The sequence below is a fragment of the Chionomys nivalis genome, chromosome 14 (genome assembly GCF_950005125.1).
Source record: "Chionomys nivalis chromosome 14, mChiNiv1.1, whole genome shotgun sequence".
NCBI classification, from domain to species: Eukaryota; Metazoa; Chordata; class Mammalia; order Rodentia; family Cricetidae; genus Chionomys; species Chionomys nivalis.
Window position 1 is genome coordinate 57,844,417 of NC_080099.1, and position 22,637 is coordinate 57,867,053.

The window sequence follows — 22,637 nt, forward strand, 5'->3', positions numbered from 1 at the left end:
AATGCATGTATGAGCATGCACATGCACACACTTGTGCATGCATGCACTCTCATACATACACTTGCACACACAGAGACACAAATAAGAAACCACATGAAAGAAGGAGCTAGAGAGATGGCTCAGTGTTTAAAAGCACTTGTTGTACTTATACAGGATCCAGGTTCATTTCTCCAGCACCCACATAGTGGCTCAAATCTCCCTATAACTCCTATTCCTGTTGGTTTGATGCTCTCTTCTGGTCTCTGCGGGCTTTAGGCACAAACATGGCATACACATACATGTGCAGACTAACAGACACTTAAGCACATAAAATAAGAATAATAAATCTTTTAAAAGATAATTAAATTATTTTAAATTAATAATCATTAATTTTTATAATTAATTAAACCATAATTAACCATTAATTTAATTAATTACATTTTATTTGGCATGTTCAAAAGTTCTGGGCATGGCTGGTTATATCTGAACAACTTTATGAATATAATTTAATGGAAGTAATAAACTAAAAATGGCATAAATGATAAATTTTATGTTACATATTTTAAAACAATTTTAAGAAAGTCATGAGGTATGTTTAGGACTATGCTAACATAAGAATGAGGTAGAGATAATTAACATCATACTTCACTGAACCTTCACAAACAAAAAATGCAATAATATGCCTGAACACATTAGCTGTTACTTTTAAGGCAATAAGCACTTGTTTATGGGTAGTCAGCTCTTGTGATATTTTCTGTAGCGACATGTGTGCATCAAGCTTTAGAGTACATTACAGAGTCATTGTATTCTGACATTTCTCTATCATGGAAAAGAAATTTCAGTCTGCTAATGAACCTTCATCCCGTAAAACTCAGAAGTCCAAAAAAAAAAAAAAAAAAAAAATCTTTCTCTGTAAGGGCTGTTTGACATACTCTTCCGTTCATGGCTTCATATAACTACTCTGCATGGAGAACATTTGAACCAGAAAATTCAAATAGAAGTTAAGGATGATTTAAGAAGAAAATGAGTTGACCTACCAAGCTTTGAGGAAAGCTTAGGGGATATTGACAAGTATGTTTCTTCAGATTTTATTTTTATGTTTTAAATATATGTGTGTGTGTGTGTGTGTGTGTGTGTATCTGTATGTGGATTTGTGCATGCGAGTGCAGTGACAGTTGAGGCCAGAAAAGGGTGTTGATCTCCTGGAGCTGGCACGGCAGGAGGTTATGAACCTCTCGACGTGAGTGCTGGCTTCTCCGGAAGCACAAGACTCACTCTTATAGAACCACCTGAGCCGTCTCTCAGCTTTAATAAACACTTTACATTTCTGAAGCACAGTATTAATGACTACTGACCATGGTATCAGTGGTATTTTACTCATTTAAATTAATATATATGAAACCATGTATTGCCAGTATTTACTTGATTCTTTCCAACATTTCAAAAAGTTCATTCATCTAAATAAGTATCTGTAAATACTTATGTGCCAGGGACTGTTGATACATTAATATATAAAACACACAGTGATCTCTGTCCCTGATCTCATGTTTGAGCTGGAGAAGACAAAATAAAGATAACAACTAAGTAAGTTATAGAACATGGAGTATATTAGAATGTGATAAGTTTCTTAGGGAGAAAAGAAAGGGCAAACAGTAGGACCAGGGCATGAGTTGAATTCTCATTTAAAATGCCCTGGATAAAATTTGTTTCAACTATTTATTCTTTTTGTTATCAGAGTTCAGTGACTTACAGCCCTTTTTGCTCGGTACCTATCAACAGTTAGGAATTAAGCATGCTTTTCCCTTTATTTTCAAGAGAGTGGTGGTATGTCCAACCATTGAAATCTCTGACTTTCCTGAGACATTATTACTCAGGGGATCAGAGATCTTGAGTGCTATTTTGGACTGCAATCCAGATAATCTAAAACTAAAAGCAACTGCACCTATGCCCACATTTCAATTGTTAGACTGTTAAAATCATAGCTTTACTCTAACTGGAAAAACTCTCTGCTTTTAAATGGCTTACATAGTTAGGTCAGGACAAGCCAGATAATCCCTCTACTTTAAGGTCAACTGTACAATAAAATATGTGGAGACAGTAGTAAATGCTCTCAGACTCACAATCCTGGGGAAAGTTTGAGGGGTATTACACACTGTGAAGTATTTTTGACCAAAGGTGTAGAGTTATCTCAGAAAGGTGATGACAAACATGTAAACCTGCAGCTGGTTGGATGTTATGATGCCTACATTTTGAGGTAGGAGAAGAGTTTAAAGATTCATCCTTCATCATTCTGTTGAATGACTTTGGGCTTGTGGCAGAAACTTCCAGAAAGAAAACTAGGAAATCTCAAGGGGAAGGTTACCGAATCTTGCCTTGAAACCTGTTAAATTCATTTGGAGAAGTTTAAAAAGTTAGGAATGCATCATCCACCCCCACCCCCCCACCCCCAACTACAAGACCATTAAAGATGACATGTCTTGCTGCACAGTATCCAGGTGTCACCCAGGAGCAGACAAGAGGCAAGGGAACTATTGCTCGCAGCAACCCACCTCCAGAAAGAAGAACAGGGGTCCAGGCTTAGTCCACAGACTCTGCCACAGGGAGACCCTGAACAAAACAGTCAACATTCTGGAAAACTAAAAATATCACCAAGAAAACAAGCCCTCCATTTCCTGTATCAAATAAAAATTAACAAACAAGCAATCAAAAGCAACTACATTGAAACTCACATATAAACTGTCAGAACATTAAAGTCATAGCTACATTCTGTCAGGGGTTTGTTCCAATGAAAGGGAAACCACTTCCCCAGAGGTGCAGGGCCCTCAGAGAGTTCCCCTCCCCCACACTCATCTTGAATGGGTATCATTAATAAGTTTGTTTATGCTCTGCTGCCACCAACTCCCCCACAGGGAATTTTTAAGAACATTTTATTCTTACACAGTGCACTTTTCTTTCTTTCTTTCTTTCTTTCTTTCTTTCTTTCTTTCTTTCTTTCTTTCTTTCTTTCTTTCTTTCTTTCTTCTAAACAAGTGTCTAGAACATTGAACACCAGTAACAAAAATATGCATAGAAAACATTTGAAACAACACAAAGATGATTCTGCTCCATCATCTGCCTTTTATGTACTGATTGTGATACTTTCTGCCCTTCCTCCCACTCCTAGGCCAGGGGAAGCTCCTGCTTTCTTTCTTTTCTAGTCTTTTAACTTATTTTTATACTTAAGGTTACTATCTGGAAACTGGAAAAATATATGTTCTTGGGCACTATGATAGGCTAGACTCCAAGAATATCTCCCTAAGGTTTCTGCCCCCCTGGTGTCACTTGTCTTCTCTCAACTCCTCAGTGGAACCTTAATCCTGATACTCTTCTCAGGGAAATTTTACAGATAGATTTTGGGTAACCTTAAAATCTGAAGATCATCTGGTTAGTCCCGGCATAAACAACTAGTTTTCCCGTTTAAATACAAAGGCTGTTTGGTCACAGAAGAGGAAATCAGGGATGTAATCCAGCATGATCATCTGAGTAGTCCACAGGGGTCGCATAGCAAGGAGTCAAGAAAGCTCTAAGAACTGAAAACAGTTCTCAGCTGGCACCCAGCAAGAAAATAGGGACATCAGTCCCACAACCACAAGGACAAGAATCGCCACAACAGTCTATACACTTGGAAGAGGACAAGTCCTGGATGCAAGCTGCAGATTTCAGCCCAATGTGATGCTAAGAGCTGAGTGCATGGCACGCAGAAAACTGATCCAGAGAGCCACAAATGCATGCACAGTGAGGTAGGGAGACAAAAGCAGAAAACGAGCATGAGCCAGTACTATGAATACATTCTCTTACTGTGAAAGACTAGTCACTTGGCTGGTGAAATAACAAATCTACTTCACACCCACTCACTCATCTAAGAAATTTTATTAGGATCTGCTTGAGATGTAATTTTCTTAGGTTATTTTTCTGTGATAGAGAAACAGATCAATAGGTAGTGGTGCCTACAAACCCTGAAAAACGTTTACAGACTTTAATGTAGACAAAAGCATATGTTCCAACAGACTCTGAATGCAGGGTATTTTCAAAAGGCATTTCGCTTGGTAAAGAAAAGATAATTTGAGGAACTATGAAAGACCAGATGCAATTATAGACACTTTCACCTCTTTCCCTTTGAAAGAAAAATTTAATTGCTGCTACTGACAGAAAGCAAAGTGAAGCTGAGGCTGAGGGGATGGGGGAATGGGTCACTCTTTCTGTGGGTGTGGGAGGGAGTATCCCATTGCAGTGCTTTGTTCCCTTTATTAAACAGAGGTGGCCCCATGGTTCTGAATTGTTTCTCATGTTGCCTTTTTGTTGATCATGAACTTGAGATGCTGTATCTTTGCCTTCAAAGTAATTTTTGAAGGGGACAATGCGCTGACTTGGCAGGGTATCTGTATCATTAAGCTTGCCAAAGAAACACTGATCTAGAAGGAAGCACCTATTTGCTTAAAATAAAGACGGAGAGGTTGTCATTTCACAGATCTTATCAATAGTTTACAGGTTGTTTAATTTTTGCAGACATTTAAATAATCTAAGTAAATTAAATTAAGAAAAGATTGTGAATGAGCAGAGTGTGTAACAAATCTTGTTTTCTACATTTTGTCCCCTTCTTTCCAGGATGTAAAATAGCCAGCTTGATGTTCTTAAGTTTTAGAGATATCCTTTCTTCTGTTCTATTAGGATTATATCACAGGGAGGGTAGTTATAGCAGAATACAAGGATGAAAAACTAACAGAAATAGTGATGTGGAAAATAATTTCAATCGAAGAAGGCTGAAAGCCTTCTGCCTGTAAAAAATGAGATGGATTTCTCACAGCTATTCTTTTATCAGCAAGACTGGTAAATGTCTTTGATAGATAAAGAGACCTAGGCAAGAAAGTGTTTCTCTAAGCCTGAGGGATGCCAAGCTACTTCATATTCTTAGAAGAATGAAGGATGTTACACAGCCACATATAGGAGAGAAAGAATGTTCACAATATTTTTATTGATGGAATCAAACACTTAATGAGTGAGTAGAAGTTTTCTCCCAAATACTGATTTCTAATGAGGATTAAATTCTTTTTTAGGAGCACAATTTATTTAATTAAGATGCATATTATTGTTCCCTGTTACCAAATTTATTACAAATATCTATCTATAAAAACTATTCTTCGGTCCTGGTCTACACAAAAAGAGAAATTAGCCCGTCTTTAAGTACTTATCACAATATTGGGAGCTTTTATTCTCAGCATCCATCAATACTTGTATCAGGAGATGGACTTGGCATCTGTAATGGGAATCTGCCTCTGTGTGGATAGGATGGATAATTAACTAACTTGTGTGGTCTTTGATTTCAGGAAATAGAAAATCCATATACTCCTGCTGTATTTGGGTAATTTTCCCTCTATGGGATGATTTCATGATAGCCAATTTTTAATTTTTTTCTATGAGGCTCCAGTTTAAGAAATTAATTACTTTCCTGAAGGCCCCAACTCATTTGACTGTCACATTGGAGATTAAGTTTCCATATATAGTTGGAGGAGAGGAGATAGGTATAAGCATAGGATATGCATAAGATAACTCATGTCATTTATTTTATAGAAACCAATGGAGCCTCATAGTGGCAACTAAGGTTCTTATGAAAGAGACCCAAGAGTGTGACCCTGCCCCCTCAATCATATGAGATTTCCTGGGAGGGAAGAGGCTACCTATGAATCCAAAATTAGGCCCACAGAAGCCACCAAGTGGACTGGTACCTTCTCTTGGACTTCCTGACCACTGAAGCTTAGCTGTGAAAATAAATATATTTCTATCATTTGCAAACTGTCTAGATGATGGCATTTTATTATAGCATCTCAGGTATGCCAAGATATCTCAGTAACTCTGATAGCAGGTGCTAGGCAACTGTTACTGGAATAACCCCATCTTTACCCATTTAACTGACTGTAAGAAAGCATAGAGTTGCTTTGTGTTACAGATCAGGCCTGCTCTTATCTCTTTGTGGTCCTTGCTGCAAGCAGGGAATCTTTGCTCTTTCTCTTAGCTCTTGGAGGCAATCAGAATTTTTGTGCTCTGGAGAGGTAAATCCACTACATTCTGATTTTTATCTTATGCCTTTTGTTTTAGAGTAAAGCTCCATTATAAGGCATCATAATTCATTGTGTTAACTTTTATTGTAGACTAGAATTACCTTACTCTAATGCAAGGATGTAAATTAATTGCTTGATGTGGGATTCCCCTCTGTATGCTATGAATACCATTGGTTAATAAATAAATAGTCTTGGGCCTCCACAGAGCAGAATAGAGGTAGGTGGAGAATACTAAACTGAATGCTGGGAGAAGGAAGGCAGAGTCAAGAAATGCCATGTAGCCACCAGAGGGGAAAGACATGAGTTGCCAGCTGAAACCTTGTTGGTAGGCCATGAGCCTCGTGATAAAATATAAAATAATAAGAAATGGGTGAATTTAATACGTAAGAACTTTCTAGAAATATGCTATAGTGATTGGCCAAGCAGTGATTTAATTAATACAGTTTCTGGGTGGTTATTTTGCGGCTGAGCAGCCAGAACAAGCAAGTGGTCTCCTGCAACAAATTGGTGCTCCAAAGTGTGCAAACTAAATCCACATAAAACCCGAGAAGACATGGAAAGGCATTCTAGACACTAATCAACAAAGCTTAGCTGCATTTATTTTTTCAGTTAGGCTCTGTTTGCTAATGGCATATTGCAGCTCCTTTAAGAAAGGTCTTCCTGATAAAGTGGTAGCAACAAAAACAAAACAAAACAAAAAAATCCCCATACAGTTTTGAAACAGTGGAAAACAAAAACAAAAACAAAACCCATGGTTTTGAAAGTGTGCTTCCTGGGCAGTGCTGCCAGCATGGACTCTGACTCAGGAAGTCTAGCTACAAAGCATTTAAATGGGGTTTGGCTACACAGACCTGCTGCAACCCAACCCTGGATCTCGGGCAAGAGAATGGCTCTCAGAGGCAATGGATGGACCTCCAATATGTTGGGCTGGGTGGAGTCAAAAGGCAAAGCAGTCTTGTTGGCCCTAGTCACACCCACTTAGCAAAAAAAAAAAAAAAAAAAAAAAGAAAGAAAAAAGAAGATAAGAAAAAGATGCTTTTAATCAGAAAATAATTACAGATGCACAATAAAGACAGATTCAGATAAAAAAGACCTCTAAATAGTTCACGATATTGGATAAATGTATGTAGGCTTGGAAGAGAGAAGAAAAAGAATATAGACAGTTATAAAAAGAAGTAAATGGTTTTTAAAAAATAAAACAAAGTCTTTAAAGAGACAGAGTGAACTTGCAGAAAAAGTAATAGGAATAAAAAATAAGGCATGTAAAGATGGAATATATATATATATATATATATATATATATATATATATATGGAGAGTATGGATTATGTATATTATTGTGTTCTCTTTGAATTTTTTGATTGCAGAGAGACATTTGATTCTGGGGACTGCTAAGCTAAGTCAGCATATATATTTAAAGGTTTTCTGAGTTCAAAATTTGAGTCTAAGGATATGTTACTTTGGAAAAGAGGTTCTTTTTTTTTGTTTCCACAGAAGATGAGAACCTGTGGATTAATTCCAGGTTAATGTTGTTTGATGAACCAAGATCCCCCAAAAGGTTGCTGTGAACAACCCCCAAATTACTTCACCCAACAAAAAGCAGGAAGCAGATTGGAGAGAACTATGCACAAATTCCCTAAATGACTGTTTATATATATATTTTTTTACATTTAAAGAGGGATATGATATAGAGATGAATACTTTGTGTTGGTAAAAACTTAGGACTTTTCATGACAGTGAGGCACATTTGCTCCTGGCAGCACCAAGATACATCAAGAGGATGATGGGCACTGAAGAGTCTCCTTATGGCATTGGTTAGCCATTTGAGTAAGAAACTGCTATTGCCTGGACTGCTTGATGCTATGCTGTATGAACTGGACATGCAGGATTCACAGAGAAATGACTGCTGAACTTGCTTAAAGAGATGGTCTTTCGAGGTTCCTGCTACATGAAAGAATCTGCCAGACATTCAGTAGGATACAGAAGAAAGCAACTGATGGACTTTGCCATTACAAGGCAGAACAGATCTTCAAATTTTCTGCTTCATGGAAAAGTCTGCTGGATACTGTGGACCTGTAGGCTGAAGATGTATGCTCCAATGATACAGAAGAATTTTGGGTGACTGTCCATGCAGTGAGAGGTCTCTGTCAATTCTAGAGATTTGGAAGTTGCTTACAATGTACTTCCTGTTTACTTAGGTAATATTATATCCTTCTGGAGTCTTTTATGGAATTGAAGAATATATAGTTATAGTAGATACAAATATTGTAACTGTAATTCTTGCTTGATACCTGTTTTGTTATATGTAATTTTTCTGTGTTAAAGTTAAAACCTTCCTTTTTATTTGAACAGAAAAGGGGAGGTGATGTGGGATTTCCCTCTGTATGCTGTGAATACCATTGATTAATAAAGAAACTGTCTCAGGTCTGCACAGAGCAGAATAGAGGTAGGTAGTAAAAACTAAACTGAATGCTGGGAGAAAGAAGGCAGAGTCAGGAGACATCATGTAGCCCCACCAGAGATAGATGCTCAGAACAGAACTTTACCCAGTAAGCACAGTGATACACAGATTAATAGAGATGGGCTAGTTTAGGATATAAGAGTTAGCCAGAAATACACTTAAGCTATTGGTCAAACAGTATTGCAAATAATATGGTTTCTGTGTGATTATTTCAGGGCTGAGAAGCTGTGAATTAACTAGCAGCCTCCTACAACAATTGCTGATGAATGTTATGCTACCAAAATGATCACCCCCTTTGGCTACTTTTCTAGAAGACTCCAATATTGATTACAATAAACCAAAATCAATTGTGTTAACACTTCACAGGCAACTCCAAACATCACATGGTTTGCTGTTAGGAAAGAAAGCAGAACAAATGGGCAGCTCTGGATTTGATCCTCTGATCAATGTAGAAAGCATTTAAACAAGCTTAATTTTAGTGCAGCATTCCAGTCATGATTGCTTTTCTTTTCTGAGCTTTAACTAGTTATTTTAGATTGTGATTTTTTCCCTCATCCTAAAATGCATGAAGCTTATCAGATACATTGTAAAGCACATAATGTCTTTTTTTATTCCCTTCTTAACTTCCAGATTGTTATTCAAGAAAGTCTCTCCCTCACATCAGGGCACTGATGTGACTTCCCAAGTCCATCTTCAGGACTCCCAAGTGCCATGTCCTGATGTTGTCTTATTCACCTCCAACAATCCAATTACCCAGTGAGACTCTGAGCAACCTTAAGGTTGTATCTCATGGCCAGTCACACTGTCTCTGCTTCCTGACCCAGAGTTAGATGTGTAGCAGGAAGTTAAGATGCTTACCAAGTTTAGAGGAAACAGTGTGGACACTGCAAGGAGACACTAGACAGGAATTCGGCTCCTAGGTTCCACTTAAATGAACTATTGCCCTCTCTGCTTCCATACTATTTTCCAAGTTGGCCCATGCATCTGGGGCACAATTTTGGATGCAGGATAAGGATGAGACTTAAAAAGAATAGGAAGAGGAAAAAAGAAATGTGCAAGACTGAGAATAGACTTTCTCAGAGTATGAGGAATGGGATATGACCCACAGGGTGCCAAAAAACCAGGCAGGTATCAAGTTGTGTGTGCATGGTGTAATGTTGCCTAAAGGACTGCTGATTAGTCACTATGAATCTATTCATTCTTCCCTCCTCCTTTCTCTGTCTTTTCTTCCATTTATTTTCTCATTTATCCTAACCATTTTGTGGTCTTTCTGGAAATTCTCACCTTCACTGATAGATGTCTAAGAAAAGCTTGACAAACTTTTAAGGGGGATGCAATTTTCATCCCATTCTTGCGACTCCTCTCCACTTTGAAAGGCCATGGAGTGGGAATAAGCCATAAGAATGTGGGGGAATTGCCTCACTTTGGGGATTCCTCATTTGTTCTATTTTGGATAGCATTGAAAGAGAAAGGAAGTCTCTTTCCTCTGTGGAAGCCTTTTCTTTACTCCTGAACACCAGCACTGAAAAGGCTTTTACTGGCTCATTTGTGCCTGAAAATACAAATATAACTATAACTATAACTATAACTATATATATATATATATATATATATATATATTTAAATTTCATGTTAATTAATCAATCATTGAAAATACAGTCTCCTTTAGCCCAGGATAGCCTCACCTCAAAATCACTATGAAGCCAACAATGACCTCGAACTTCTGATCCTTCTGCTCATGCACCACCTGGTTAATATGGTGAAGGAGACTTCATACTTGATAAGCAAGAACTCTACAATCTGAGTGATAACTCCAGCATTGGAGACAGTGCCTTTACACACACACACACACACACACACACACACAGTTTGTTTCCTTGTTTTTGTTCAATGTGTATGTATGTTTTCTCCCCATTCATCCTGGTCTAAATCTCGACCTATTACTGATCCCCTGACTGGAGAACTGCTTAAGCACCTTGGGGGACTAAATCGCCAGTCACAATCAACTGTGTACCCAGAAGTTTGGGGCTCTGTGTGGCTTTCTCAGGGCTCTGGGAAATACCCACGGAGACTCTGACAGGGTAGACCTGGGGAAGTGGCTAGCTGTAGGGACATAGCCCCACCCATTGGGGGCGTGTTCGCCTCGGGCTAATGTTTACGGATAAATCTGCCGGGCGTGAGCCCAGCAGCCCTTCTTTTTCTTTTGCTCCGCTTTTCCGGTACACCGCGGGAACCTTTGGTCCTGTAAGTTTATTTCCTTATTAAAGCTGTATATATCTATATAATCTGTCTACATTCATTTGCGCCACCACATTTGGCGCCCAACGTGGGGCTCGAACCCACGACCCTGAGATTAAGAGTCTCATGCTCTACCGACTGAGGTAGACCTGTTTTTTGGTACCAACTACAAGAGACAATTTCGAATGGTGCACATTTTTGACAACACTCTGGTCGGACCTTCTCAAAACGCTCTGAGACTAGTTACAATTTTCTTAGGTCAAAGGTTAATTTGGAAATTTTACCATCATTTGCTTTCACAGGACCCCCTAAGAAGAACGTCGCCCCCATGTCAGCTAGAAGCAATCTTAGAGGACGGCAACCCCTCTCCCAACAGAGTTTGCCCTCAGGGTTGGGGACATCTTTTAATGGTTGGTTTAGGGTTGAGGGGATGGGGTGATATTTTTTTTTTTGAAAAAAAAAAAAAAGAAGAAGAGGAAAAGAAGGGGGTAACTGGTTTTTTGGGATGATTGGTATTTGTGAATTACTGTTTATAGAAAATTGTACTGGTACTGTTTCTTGTATACTGATATGTTGAATATTGAATGTGAGTGTTCCTACCTCTATTTTTGTATGAGTATGCTTATAACTTTGTCTATATTGTATTGATACATCTACCATATTACATTGTACATTTCTACCTCTGATACTATGACATTGTTTACAGTTGAAGATCATTGTCTTCATATATTGCACAGTTGTTTATTCTTTTAGTCTTCAAAGTTAGATAGGTATTGAGAATTATATGTTTGTCATATTTATTTTTAAGTTTATCAGGTCTTTTAGTTACATAGAGATTATATTTAGTATAGATAGTATGATCTTCAGCCTCTTCGAAGAGCTGTAGAAAATGGCCTTTAATCTAACCTAAAATTTCTATGCCAAAGAGACACAATTACTCCTGGCAACACCACTCTACTCCCGAGAGAACGTTGAGCACCAAAGACACTCCACTGGGAGCTTGTCTTCTTGGCAGAACTGGCCTTTGGGTTAAGAAAAGCCCATACCTCAACTTCTGACAAAGATACAGAATATCCCTAAGTGGATGAAACAGGATTGTCTTATCTTGCCAAGACAGGGTAGGATAGTCCTAAGAAAGTTCCTTGCCTTTAATAATGGTATGCCAGTTATGTTAGGCCTTAGCCAAAGTTGGTTGACTCAACATTGCAAACGAGACTTTGGGTGATTGCCCAGGTAGTCAGTTGTCTCTGGCAATTGTTGCACATTTTTGGATATCTCTCGATTGTTAAGTAATATTTATTCCCTTCTCAGATCTTTGACGGAGTTGAAGATTATATAATTGTAGTTACTCTCTATGTTATTTAGACTCCTTGAGATAGAATGTTTAGCAAAAGTTTTGTTCTCAATATTGTTTGTTATATTTATTATTTGTTATTATTGTATATAGTTGTATTTGGTTTGGTTCTATCTTATTTAGACAAAAGGGGGAGATGTAGGGACATAGCCCCACCCATTGGGGGCGTGTTCGCCTCGGGCTAATGTTTACGGATAAATCTGCCGGGCGTGAGCCCAGCAGCCCTTCTTTTTCTTTTGCTCCGCTTTTCCGGTACACCGCGGGAACCTTTGGTCCTGTAAGTTTATTTCCTTATTAAAGCTGTATATATCTATATAATCTGTCTACATTCATTTGCGCCACCACAGCTAGCTCTGCATTCACTAAGAGTCTAATTCCCATGTTAGCTATTCAAGAACTATATGTACATTCTGGGTAGAATTCTAGGGCTTACATAAAAACAAAACAAACTGTTCTTCACTAATTAGAAAATGAGAAATTATTAATTTTGAATGAGAGTCAATTCTTTAAAAAGAACAGAATAAATCGACACAAATGAACCACGAAGTAATATTTTTGCCAGAGAGAACAGTTGTGGCAGCATGAAGGGGCGTGCCAACCCACAGGGAGCACTGAACTGCTCATGTGGTTGGCACTCAGCTTGCCACGTATAGTTTGCAATCAGCAGCAAACAGAAGCAGGTTCCTGTGTTTTTTAAGGCTATGTATATACTGCAACTCTTGTCCAAAAATGTAATGAACACATTGATTATTTGGGCTGATTTTATAGTTTCAGAAAGGAGCTTGAATGTTTTCAAGATGTTTGTTTATAAACAACTAATCTTTATAAATGGACATGCAGAGAGGATTTTAAGTGTGATGGTTTACAAAGTACCTGTATGCTGTGATTACCATTGATAAATAAAGAAACTGCTTTGTGCCTATAGCAAAGCTATAGGGGAACAGAGATAGGTGGGGAAAACTAAACTGAATGCTGGAAGAAAAGAAGGGTGGAGTAAGAGAGGAGCCATGGAGCTGCCGCCAGAGACAGATACTGGAAACTTTACCCAGTAAGCCACAGCCACGTGGTGATATACAGATTAATAGAAATGGGTTAAATTAATATAAGAGTTAGCCAAGAAGAAGCTAGAGCTAATGGGCCAAGCAGTGATTTAATTAATACAGTTTCTGTGAGATTATTTTGGGGCTAAGCTAGCCGGGTGGCCGGGTCCCCTCCAACAACTTGGATATCATTTAAAATGTCGTGGGTAGTAAAGAGAGAAAACACTCCATGCTGCATTTAGAAATCTCTAGATTTATCTATCTTCTGTCTATCTATCTATCTATCTATCTATCTATCTATCTATCTATCTATCTATCATCTATCTATCTATCTATCTATCTATCTATCTATCTATCTATCTATCTACCTAATCTATTTATCATCTACTTATCTATATATCTATATACATATACACATATGTATCTATATCTACCTATCATTTATCTATATATTTAATATGTAGATAAAGAAAGATAGACTCACATAGATATAGATTTCAAGAGGCTCATCCATTTTAAGACTTTGGTAGTTGAGGCTAAGCCAGACCTGACAGTTTCATAGCAATAGTTTCTTTAATATTCATGACCACAATACCCTCTTTATTCTTGTGTAAGCATATGTTTATCAATCCTGGTAGGAAAACCTGGTTTTAATAAACCCAGTAACAAGCGTAAATGATAGTACTCATATAGGTAATTAGCACAAACAAATGGAACACTTACAATTGCATTTCTTCTGCACAAATCTCAGCTTGCATGCTGTTCTGTAGGTGGAGAGTCGGATACGATCCAGATCTTGAGCCCCTAGTATGGGAAAAGAGTATACATGCGGTATGCCATTTGTATAGATAGGAACTTGCAATGTTTGTAAACAAAACAACTGCAGATATAATCCATATGCTTATTGGTACTTCTTTTGCAATATAAATCCTAGTTTAAGACTCGGGTCTATTCATGTTTCCAGGGCAGAGAACTCTGGTATTCAATGAGACTGCCAACCATGATCATGGATCAAGGAACACAACCTCTCCCTGCTGTGTCTACCACTTCCTAGAACAATATACTCAAGCTGTGACTTGAGTAACAGAAAGATGATATCAGAAATGATCACTGAATAAATGAGCTTTTAAATTTATCATTGTCATTGGAACATAGCTGTTAGGTGAAAAGATTGAATATTGAATATTTTTTCTGTGAGTCTTTTAACCAAGTGCTTCAGGAAACCTCAGTTTTCCCATTTACAAGGTTGGGATAACAATATGGTAGCTATTTCACATGATTGCTGGAAAGGCAAATGAAGGAGATTCCTAATGGAAGAGTCCTGCATTTGTGTTAATGTGTATCTTGAAACCTCAGAGGGGAGGCTCTTTTCCAAAACCGACTTCTGCTCCTATTCTGTCATAACAAGTTCCACCCTGGCATTGTAGGAACATGTCCCCTCATTCTTAATGTTGTCCTTGTTCTACTTTTCCATTCAGGAATCCATCATGACTCTTGATGCTAAGACAGTAGTTCTGAAAACCCTGCTCAGAGTTTAAGTCCCACCATATTCTAACCATCTTACCCACCCAGTAATGACTGACCTAGAGTTATTGGGATGTCCCCTCATAGCCCACTGAGCTCTAGTGTCCCTCCTACCCTCCCCAATTGGGCCAATTGCTAGGCCATCTCCCAAATAAACAATACTCTAAACAGATGCCTGCTTTTAAGTATTTTGTTATTCACAACTGAAATAAAAGCACATAGCTATATTTGGACACATATTAGAACTTTCTCTTAATGAATGGGGCCCACATAACTGCTTGAAAATAGAACAGCAGGTATATGGACTCTTCCGGAAGCAGGAGAACTAACAGGGCAATAAAATGCTTTTGCAAAGAATCAGGATGGCTTCATAAGTACCCCCCACTGAGGGAGTTCCACATTCCACTGACTCTAAAGAGTCACTTGGACATGTTGTCTACTGTCCAGTTACTGGTTTGTTAACCACCAACCACTTATTCTTGTGAAGTTATATTGCTTGACAAACAGGCTTCTTGATACCAAGGTGAAGGTTTCTCAGTACAGGAGTTTTAATAAAAATATTCTTAGGAAACAGACATTTAACTAATGGCCATGTAGGATTATTTCCAAAGAAAAGGAAGATTGGAATTTAGTAAAATTATGTATTGTTTGGCTTTAATAATTAATTCTATCATTTCTTATTTGTGTGAACCGCAGCAACATTTTGCTTTCCACTTCTAGATGGCCAAGTATGAGATGGGGATAAAAAAGAAAAACTTAAGTTAGCAATAGTGTAGTCCTGACCTCTGTTCTCAGTACACAGTGACCCATTAAAGCAAGCATGCTGTCTTAAAAGGCTTCCTGCACTACTTCTGAACAGCAGTTGATAACAGAAATCATCGCCTTACATGCAAGTTTTCCTCTGTCTACTCATCACTACAGCCCCCTTGGTCCAGTTCTCACCAGTGGAATTGCAGAAATGTTTCTCCCTGCCAGTTGACAATTTCCTTCTCAATACTGGGTGGCTACTCTCATCATCGTAAGCATTGCAATTATAGACAAGAGGCTTTGTCACCATGAACTTTGAAGCTTAACTGGGGAGAGAGCTTTCACTTTTTAGATGTTGGATTGAAGATTCTCAGCTCCAGTCATGTCAGATATTCATAGTGTTCATCATGCAGCATGGCACACAAAGGGCACCGATACACAGGGCAGCTGCCATTATTATCAGACATGTTCTTGAGGCTCATAAGCATTGTAGTTACCCTGGTCCATGGATGTCTAATATTTCTTTAAAATGATATGTACAAAATTCAAATGCCATAGCGATTGCCTCCCAAATATTGAACACATAGAGAACAATGATGTCACCTTGGATGGGGACAGTTATGAACACAGTCAATATTTTAATAGGTGATTCATTATGTACATTCTTATTAAGCTTGTAGGTAATTCAAAGACTTGTTAAAGAATATTATGTGCTTTTTTCTTTTTTTTAATTAATTTTTTTCATTTATTTCACATCTCCACTGCAGTTTCCCCTCCCCCTCTCCTTCCATTCTGACCCCACCCCCTTCCTCCCCCATCCCATCTACTTCTCTGTTTCTGTTCAGAAGGGGCAGGCCTCCCATGGGTGTCAACAAAGCATGGTGTATCAAGATGAGGTAGTGCTAAGCTCCTCTCTTTATACTAAGGCTGGGTGAAGCAATCCAGTGTGAGGAATAGGTTCCCAAAAGCCAGCCCAAGTGTTAGGGACACTTTATCCCACCGGTAGGGGTCTCACAAATAGACTAAGCGACATAACTGTCCCACATATGGAGAGGGCCTAGGTTGTCCCATATAGGCTCCCTAGCTGTTGATCCAGAGTCTGTGAGCTCCTCTGAGCCCAGGTTAGTTGCTTCTGTGGGTTTCCTTGTGATGACTTTGACCCCTCCCCCAGACCGATACTATTCTTCCTCCCTCTGCACCAGGATTCCTGGAGCTTGGCCCAATGGTTGCCTATGAATGTCTGCATATATTAAGATTTTCTTTTTATTTTCTAGCTTTGCACTAAAGATAGGACTTTGTATCTATTTAGATAGTTTATTTTAATTTCCTGTCCTAATTAATCTGTATATCATTTTCAAATTCATCATTTTCTTCTGGCATGTCAAAGATCCTTCCCATGTTAAAGTCTTTGGTCAATCTGATAGAAACTTGTTGGAAACAAACTCTCTAAGATGTCAATGGCAGAGTATAAAGAGTATAAGAAACACGTCTGTTCTGAATCTGCCTTTTTACTGCATGAAATTTTACTGGTGTTTAGTTTGGCTTAGCAGTATAGAGTCTCCATATCTGTAAATAATGCTTTCAAAGAAAAAAAATAGGTGTATATTCTTTGTATATGTTCATCAAGAACAATACATTAAAGCTGGTCATAATTCTATCTACTTGTCAACCCATCACTAAGGAGGATGAAGTGGGAGGAACATGTTTAAGGCTAGCCTGAGCCACAGAGCCTGTATCAAAATAAATCAGGCAAATAAACAAACAAAACCATAGAAGGAGATGTAGCCTCAGTTGGTAGAGTACTTGCTTAGCACACACAAAGTCTTGGATTTGATCCCTAGGTACTACACACACTGTGCAATGGGGTTCAGTTCTATGTAGCTGGATGTAGGAAGAACATCAGAAGTTTAAGGTCATTCCAGGCTACATAGCAATTTTAAGGCCAGCCTGGGCTATGAAAGACCCTGTATCAAAACAATAACAAACAAACAAAACAAACCAAGAACAATTAGTTAAATACCAGTTGGTACACTAAAATTGTGATCTAGCACACAATGATGTTTGTTAATTTCAGCAAGACCTTAGCCAAAGTCTGAGAAGGATAATACTTGTACTTCTGTGCCTCTCTCCCTTGTAGAGGTCCTCAGTGCATTTCTATAGGATGTGGTAAAGAAGGATACAAATATGATGTGTGGGGACAGAGAATCACCTACGGCTCTCTTCTTGTCACTATTATGTAGGTCTAACTGATGTTGAAGAGCAAAATAAAAGGACTTAGACGTCTGTAAATGGTTCCTAGTCATATACATTCTTCGTGTCTGATGATGTAAAATCTAATATTAAAGGGTTTTTGGAAAACAAGCAACAAAATACAGCTTTGCAGATACAACAGCCCGCTGCTTCTCACAGACAATGGGGGCGGTGCTGTGGGAACCGTGCTGGATTTGGCCAACAGACACTGTGGCGTGCTGCATAGAGTTTGTTTTCTTAAGCTCTCAAAAAATAAATTTAGCTTTCTCTGACTTAATAAATTATGAACTTAATTTAATTTCACTTGTGTGGTGTTTTTTTTTTGAATGCCTATGAGTGTTCTCTCTGTCTTCGTCAAGGTCTTTGATTAAAACCAATGGCCTAAGCAGAGCCACACGTACAGCCCCTGTGCTCCTGGAGGTCAGCCTTCCTCCAAGGCTGACTGAACCATTGATTGTTGCCCTATATGATCACAATACTACCTGCGAGTCCACTTTACTGTACCCGGCTCACGTTTGTCCAACATATGCATAGTCTAGGAGCCTTTTCAATAATTTGTTGAAATTAAGGTTAACATTTATGTAATGGCATTTTTTTCTGATTTAGAATTCTGGTGACCTTATTAAAGAGAAAAATATTTTATTTACTATTTTATTAAAATACGGAATTTAAATAAATGATAAAAGGAACCGTGAAGAATGCTCTCCCACTGAATTCTTCTCTGGGAGGGGAATGCTTTTTTCATTTTATTTTATTATCCACTAATGGTGTTTGTTTCTTTTTAAATTACATCAGTGGTATATAAGTCTTTAAAACTTGAAAAATCAGCTCACTCAAATGATATCAGGCCTGCTTCACACTAATATACAGTGGGAGATAAATAATGAAAGGCAGTGATAGATACCATTCTATATTTGTATATATTTGAAAAATATAATAAAACCATAAGGTATATGTATTTAAGGAAAGATGCTCTTGAACTGTCTCCTCAAACCTCTCCTACCCATTTCATGGTTGGAAGATGTGTTGGAAACAGGAGCAAAGATGTATGTAAGATATCACACAAATTCACAGCTATCAGTCACAAGCCCTGTGTTTCCTCTTTTAATCCACCCGTCTCAGTTAGGTTTCTATTGCTGCAACAAAATACTAAGTTGGGGAGAAAAGGACTTATTTGGCTTACACTTCCTTATTGCTGTTCATTACTGAGGGAAGCCAGGATAGGGACTCAATCAGGATAGGATCCTGGAAGTGAGAGCTAATGCAGAGACCATGGAGAAGAGATGCTTCCTGGCTTGCTACCCATGGCTTGCTCACCTGCTTTCTAACCCAGGATCACCAGCCCAGGGATGGCACCTCCCACACTGGGTTGGGCCTTCCCCTGTTGTGAGGGAACGCTCTTGCACACTCTAAAAATTTGTCACTCATATTGGTTTACTAAAACACTGATTGGCCAGTAGCCAGGCAGGAAGTATAGGCAGGGCAACCAGACTAGGAGAATTCTGGGAACAGGAAAGCCAGAGGCAATCACCAGTCAAACATAGAGGAAGCAAGATGAGAATGTCTCACCGAGAAAAGGTACCAAGCAACGTGGCTAAACATAGATAGGATAGATATGGGTTAATTTAAGTTGTAAGAGCTAGTTAATAAGCCTGAGCTAATAGATCAAAGAGTTTATAATTAATATAAGTTTCTGTGTGTTTCTTTGGAACGGAATGGGTGCAGGACCAGGCAGGACAGAAACTTCTGTCTATACATATACATATACATATACATATACATATACATATACATATACATACATATTCTGTATACACTCTGTCTATACTAATTCAGAAAACGCTTTACAGTTGGATCTCATGGAGGCATTTCCTTAACTGAGGCTCCTTCCCCTCTGGTGAGTAGCTTGTGTCAAGTTGACACAAAACCAGCTAGAATACCATCTTTTCATGTTTTCCCCTTTCATTTTCTTTGTCTTTCCCTCAAACATATATTCTCATTAATTTTCTCCCTTTCCTCCTATTCATTCATCAAACCAATCCATAAACCAACCAAGCAACCAACTGATGACTGACTAACCAACCAACGAGTCTTCTAGTTTTGTTATTCGCTTTATTACACGGCAAGTTTCACATCTTCTACATGTGTTTGCCATTTATGTTTTGATAGCTCATTATAAAATATTTTACATAAAGTATTCTTATATTCTTAGACATCTTGCTCATTTAAAAAGTTCATTCAACAAATATTTACAACATGAAAATAGAACTTATAAATTATGTTCCTGAACTATTTGCTATGCCTGATGACTGATTGAATGCATGTGTGTGTGTTATATATAAAAGAGATGAAGAGGAGGAATGAGATAATGTCCTACCTAAGTGCAATCACTACTTTAGTCCCTATATTCTTTGAGAAGCTTGCACCTACCCTCTTGAACATGTCTTATTTATCCCTGAGCACGTTTTTTTAAAAAAATAAATTCTAGTTCTGCTTCATATGAGATTACCCCGAAATCTTTTTTTCTATACTCTGAAGGATCCCATTTTTGCCTGAGTAAAGGTTGCTAAAAGATGAAGGAATTCCTTAGTTGCCTGGGATTCTTTGTTTAGGGTTGAAGTCTTGTGGACTTTCCTTGTCCACTTTGGCAAATCTATTGTTGTCTTTGTTCAGCTCAGGTTTAGGCAGTCACATTAGTGAGATTTTATGGGTGTAGCTTCTGACATTCCTAGGAGACAAACTCTCTGAGCCTCTGACTCTTATAGTCTTTCTGACTCTTCTTCTGCAATGTTCCCTAACCCTTAGGTGTAGGAGTTGTTTGTAGATTTATCCATTTGGACTCCCCACTGAAGAGTGCACAAATTGGTTATCCAATACCAAATGGTCAGCACTGAGAACATGTAGACAAATAACATTATACAGACTGAACAGGTTATGTTCAGGAATATATGCTAAATAAACATGTATGCCAGCTGGGCCTAAAACTTTCCCTTCCTAGGCCTAACTTTAGAAATGTTTCTTCAGGCCTTTAGGCCTTAGATTTCTCATTTTCCCTGAGCATTTAACTTCAGAACTTTTCATTGTTAATCCTAACTAGGGTACTTTGAGATGTAAATTTCTCAATCTCTTGCCAGTTTTTCACCACCTCAGTGTCTTTCTAAGGACCTGGATATCAGCCCCAGAAAAGTAATCATTGAGAGAGATGGGCCCCTGTCCCTCAGTCTCCCTGGAAGAAGATCCCAACATCTAAATTGTCATCATTGGTAATCAGGTGGCCTAATCCCACTGACCAACCCCAGAGCACAAACCCTTCAGATGCAGGAGGTAGTCTTTTGTTTTTACTGAAACACTTTCGTAAGTCTTTAGCTGCCCCGTTTAGCTTGTGTAAACGTGAGATGAGACTATTATTTCACAACTATAATATTCAGAACAACAAATTGGCCTCCCCTTCTTCCCTTTGCATTCCGGCAATTGTTCTCCTGCTGAGGAGGCGTCTCAGTGGTGAGCTAAAATGCTAGTGAAACCAAAGGACCATTAAAGCCAGCTATTCACAGGCCTTGGCCAGTATCTGAGTCTCTGGCCTGTGTGGGAAGAGAGACACCTAGTTTGAATAAGTAAATAAGTCTTGCTGGCTTATTTATTCTAATCACTCCTCAGTAGAGCTCACAAATCTGTGTAAGAAAGCCTCATGGCATCCTGTGGCATTCTTAGGAAACGGGAAACTTATAATAGATTCTCAGTTCTCCTAAGTCTCCCTGTCTTCCACTCTCTCGACAGAGTCTCAGGTAGCCCAGGCTAGCCTCTCACCAGCCAAAGATGACTTTGTGTTCCCGATCCTCCTGCCTCTACCTGCCTGGTGTTAAGATTACAGGTGAACATTAACAAGTCTGGCTGCTGCCTCTTCAACATGACATTTGTGTCAAGTTTTCCTTGAGTCAAGTTTTAATTTTGTAGACATGTATAACATTGCTTTTTACTTGTGCCAGGAACTGCACCAGATAGGGAAGAAACTTAGTTAAGTATTGCTCAAACCATTAAGTAAGCATACTTTTGTAATCATTAGAGTGTGCCAACTGCTGAATATTTAGTATTCCAAAGGCAAGTTGATGTGGGCTTCCCCTAAGTATGCTGTGAATATGTTTTATTACCATTGGTTAATAAAGAATCTGCTTTGGGCCTATGGTAGAACAGAATATAGCCAGGTGGGAAATCTGAACAGAGATATATAGAGTGAGTAAGCAGAGTCAAGGAGACATCATGTAGCTGCTGGCACCCGTAAGCCACAGCCTAGAAGCAATACACAGATTAATAGAAATGGGTTAATTTAAGAAGTAAGAGTGAGCTAGAAATATGCCTAAGCTAATAGGCCAAACAGTGTTGTAATTAATATAGTTTTTGTGTGATTATTCGGGTCTTGGGTGGCCGGGAACAAATAAGCAGTCTCCACCTACAGCATGTTAAAAGATATGACATATTTTCTTTTTTATAGAAAATATTAATAATTTTTCTCTGTCTGGTAGAATATTTGCTGATGATGGAGTTTGCTCAGAAGTTAAGGCAAGCTTTCTCCACCAAAGACATTGCTCTTTAACTCCCCCCCTGGTATTTTAGTTTTTCAAATAGGTATTTTTCCTTTAAAAACTTTGTTTTTAATTAAAAATAATTCTGTTTTTATGTGGTACACATATGCTGTTATGATCCATGTAGAAAGATTTAGTCTAGCTAACTAATATCCCATCACTTATTTAATTAATTTTTGATGGGGATAATATAAAATATCTGTTCCTTATAGAATATATAAAAGATGTAACACATCATTGACAACAGTATAGTAGTTTATTAAAATTTACTCCTTTGGTCTAACCAAGACCTTGGTAGATCATAACCAGATGCGTGCCTACTAAAAAGCCACAGTTCCTGGGGCTCAGTATTGCAGAAGTAAGGATGGC

The 22,637-nt window shown here is 38.3% G+C and overlaps 1 protein-coding gene across 16 annotated transcripts in view; it reads right to left on the reverse strand.

The window, feature by feature from the left end:
- Positions 1-22,637, reverse strand: part of Dtna (dystrobrevin alpha) — a 378,064-nt gene that overhangs the window by 102,230 nt on the left and 253,197 nt on the right. For all 16 annotated transcript variants that reach the window (XM_057788655.1, XM_057788654.1, XM_057788650.1 and 13 more), the window contains one exon: positions 13,891-13,971. In XM_057788655.1, the coding sequence (XP_057644638.1) occupies positions 13,891-13,971 (81 nt within the window). The remainder of the gene's footprint in view (positions 1-13,890; positions 13,972-22,637) is intronic.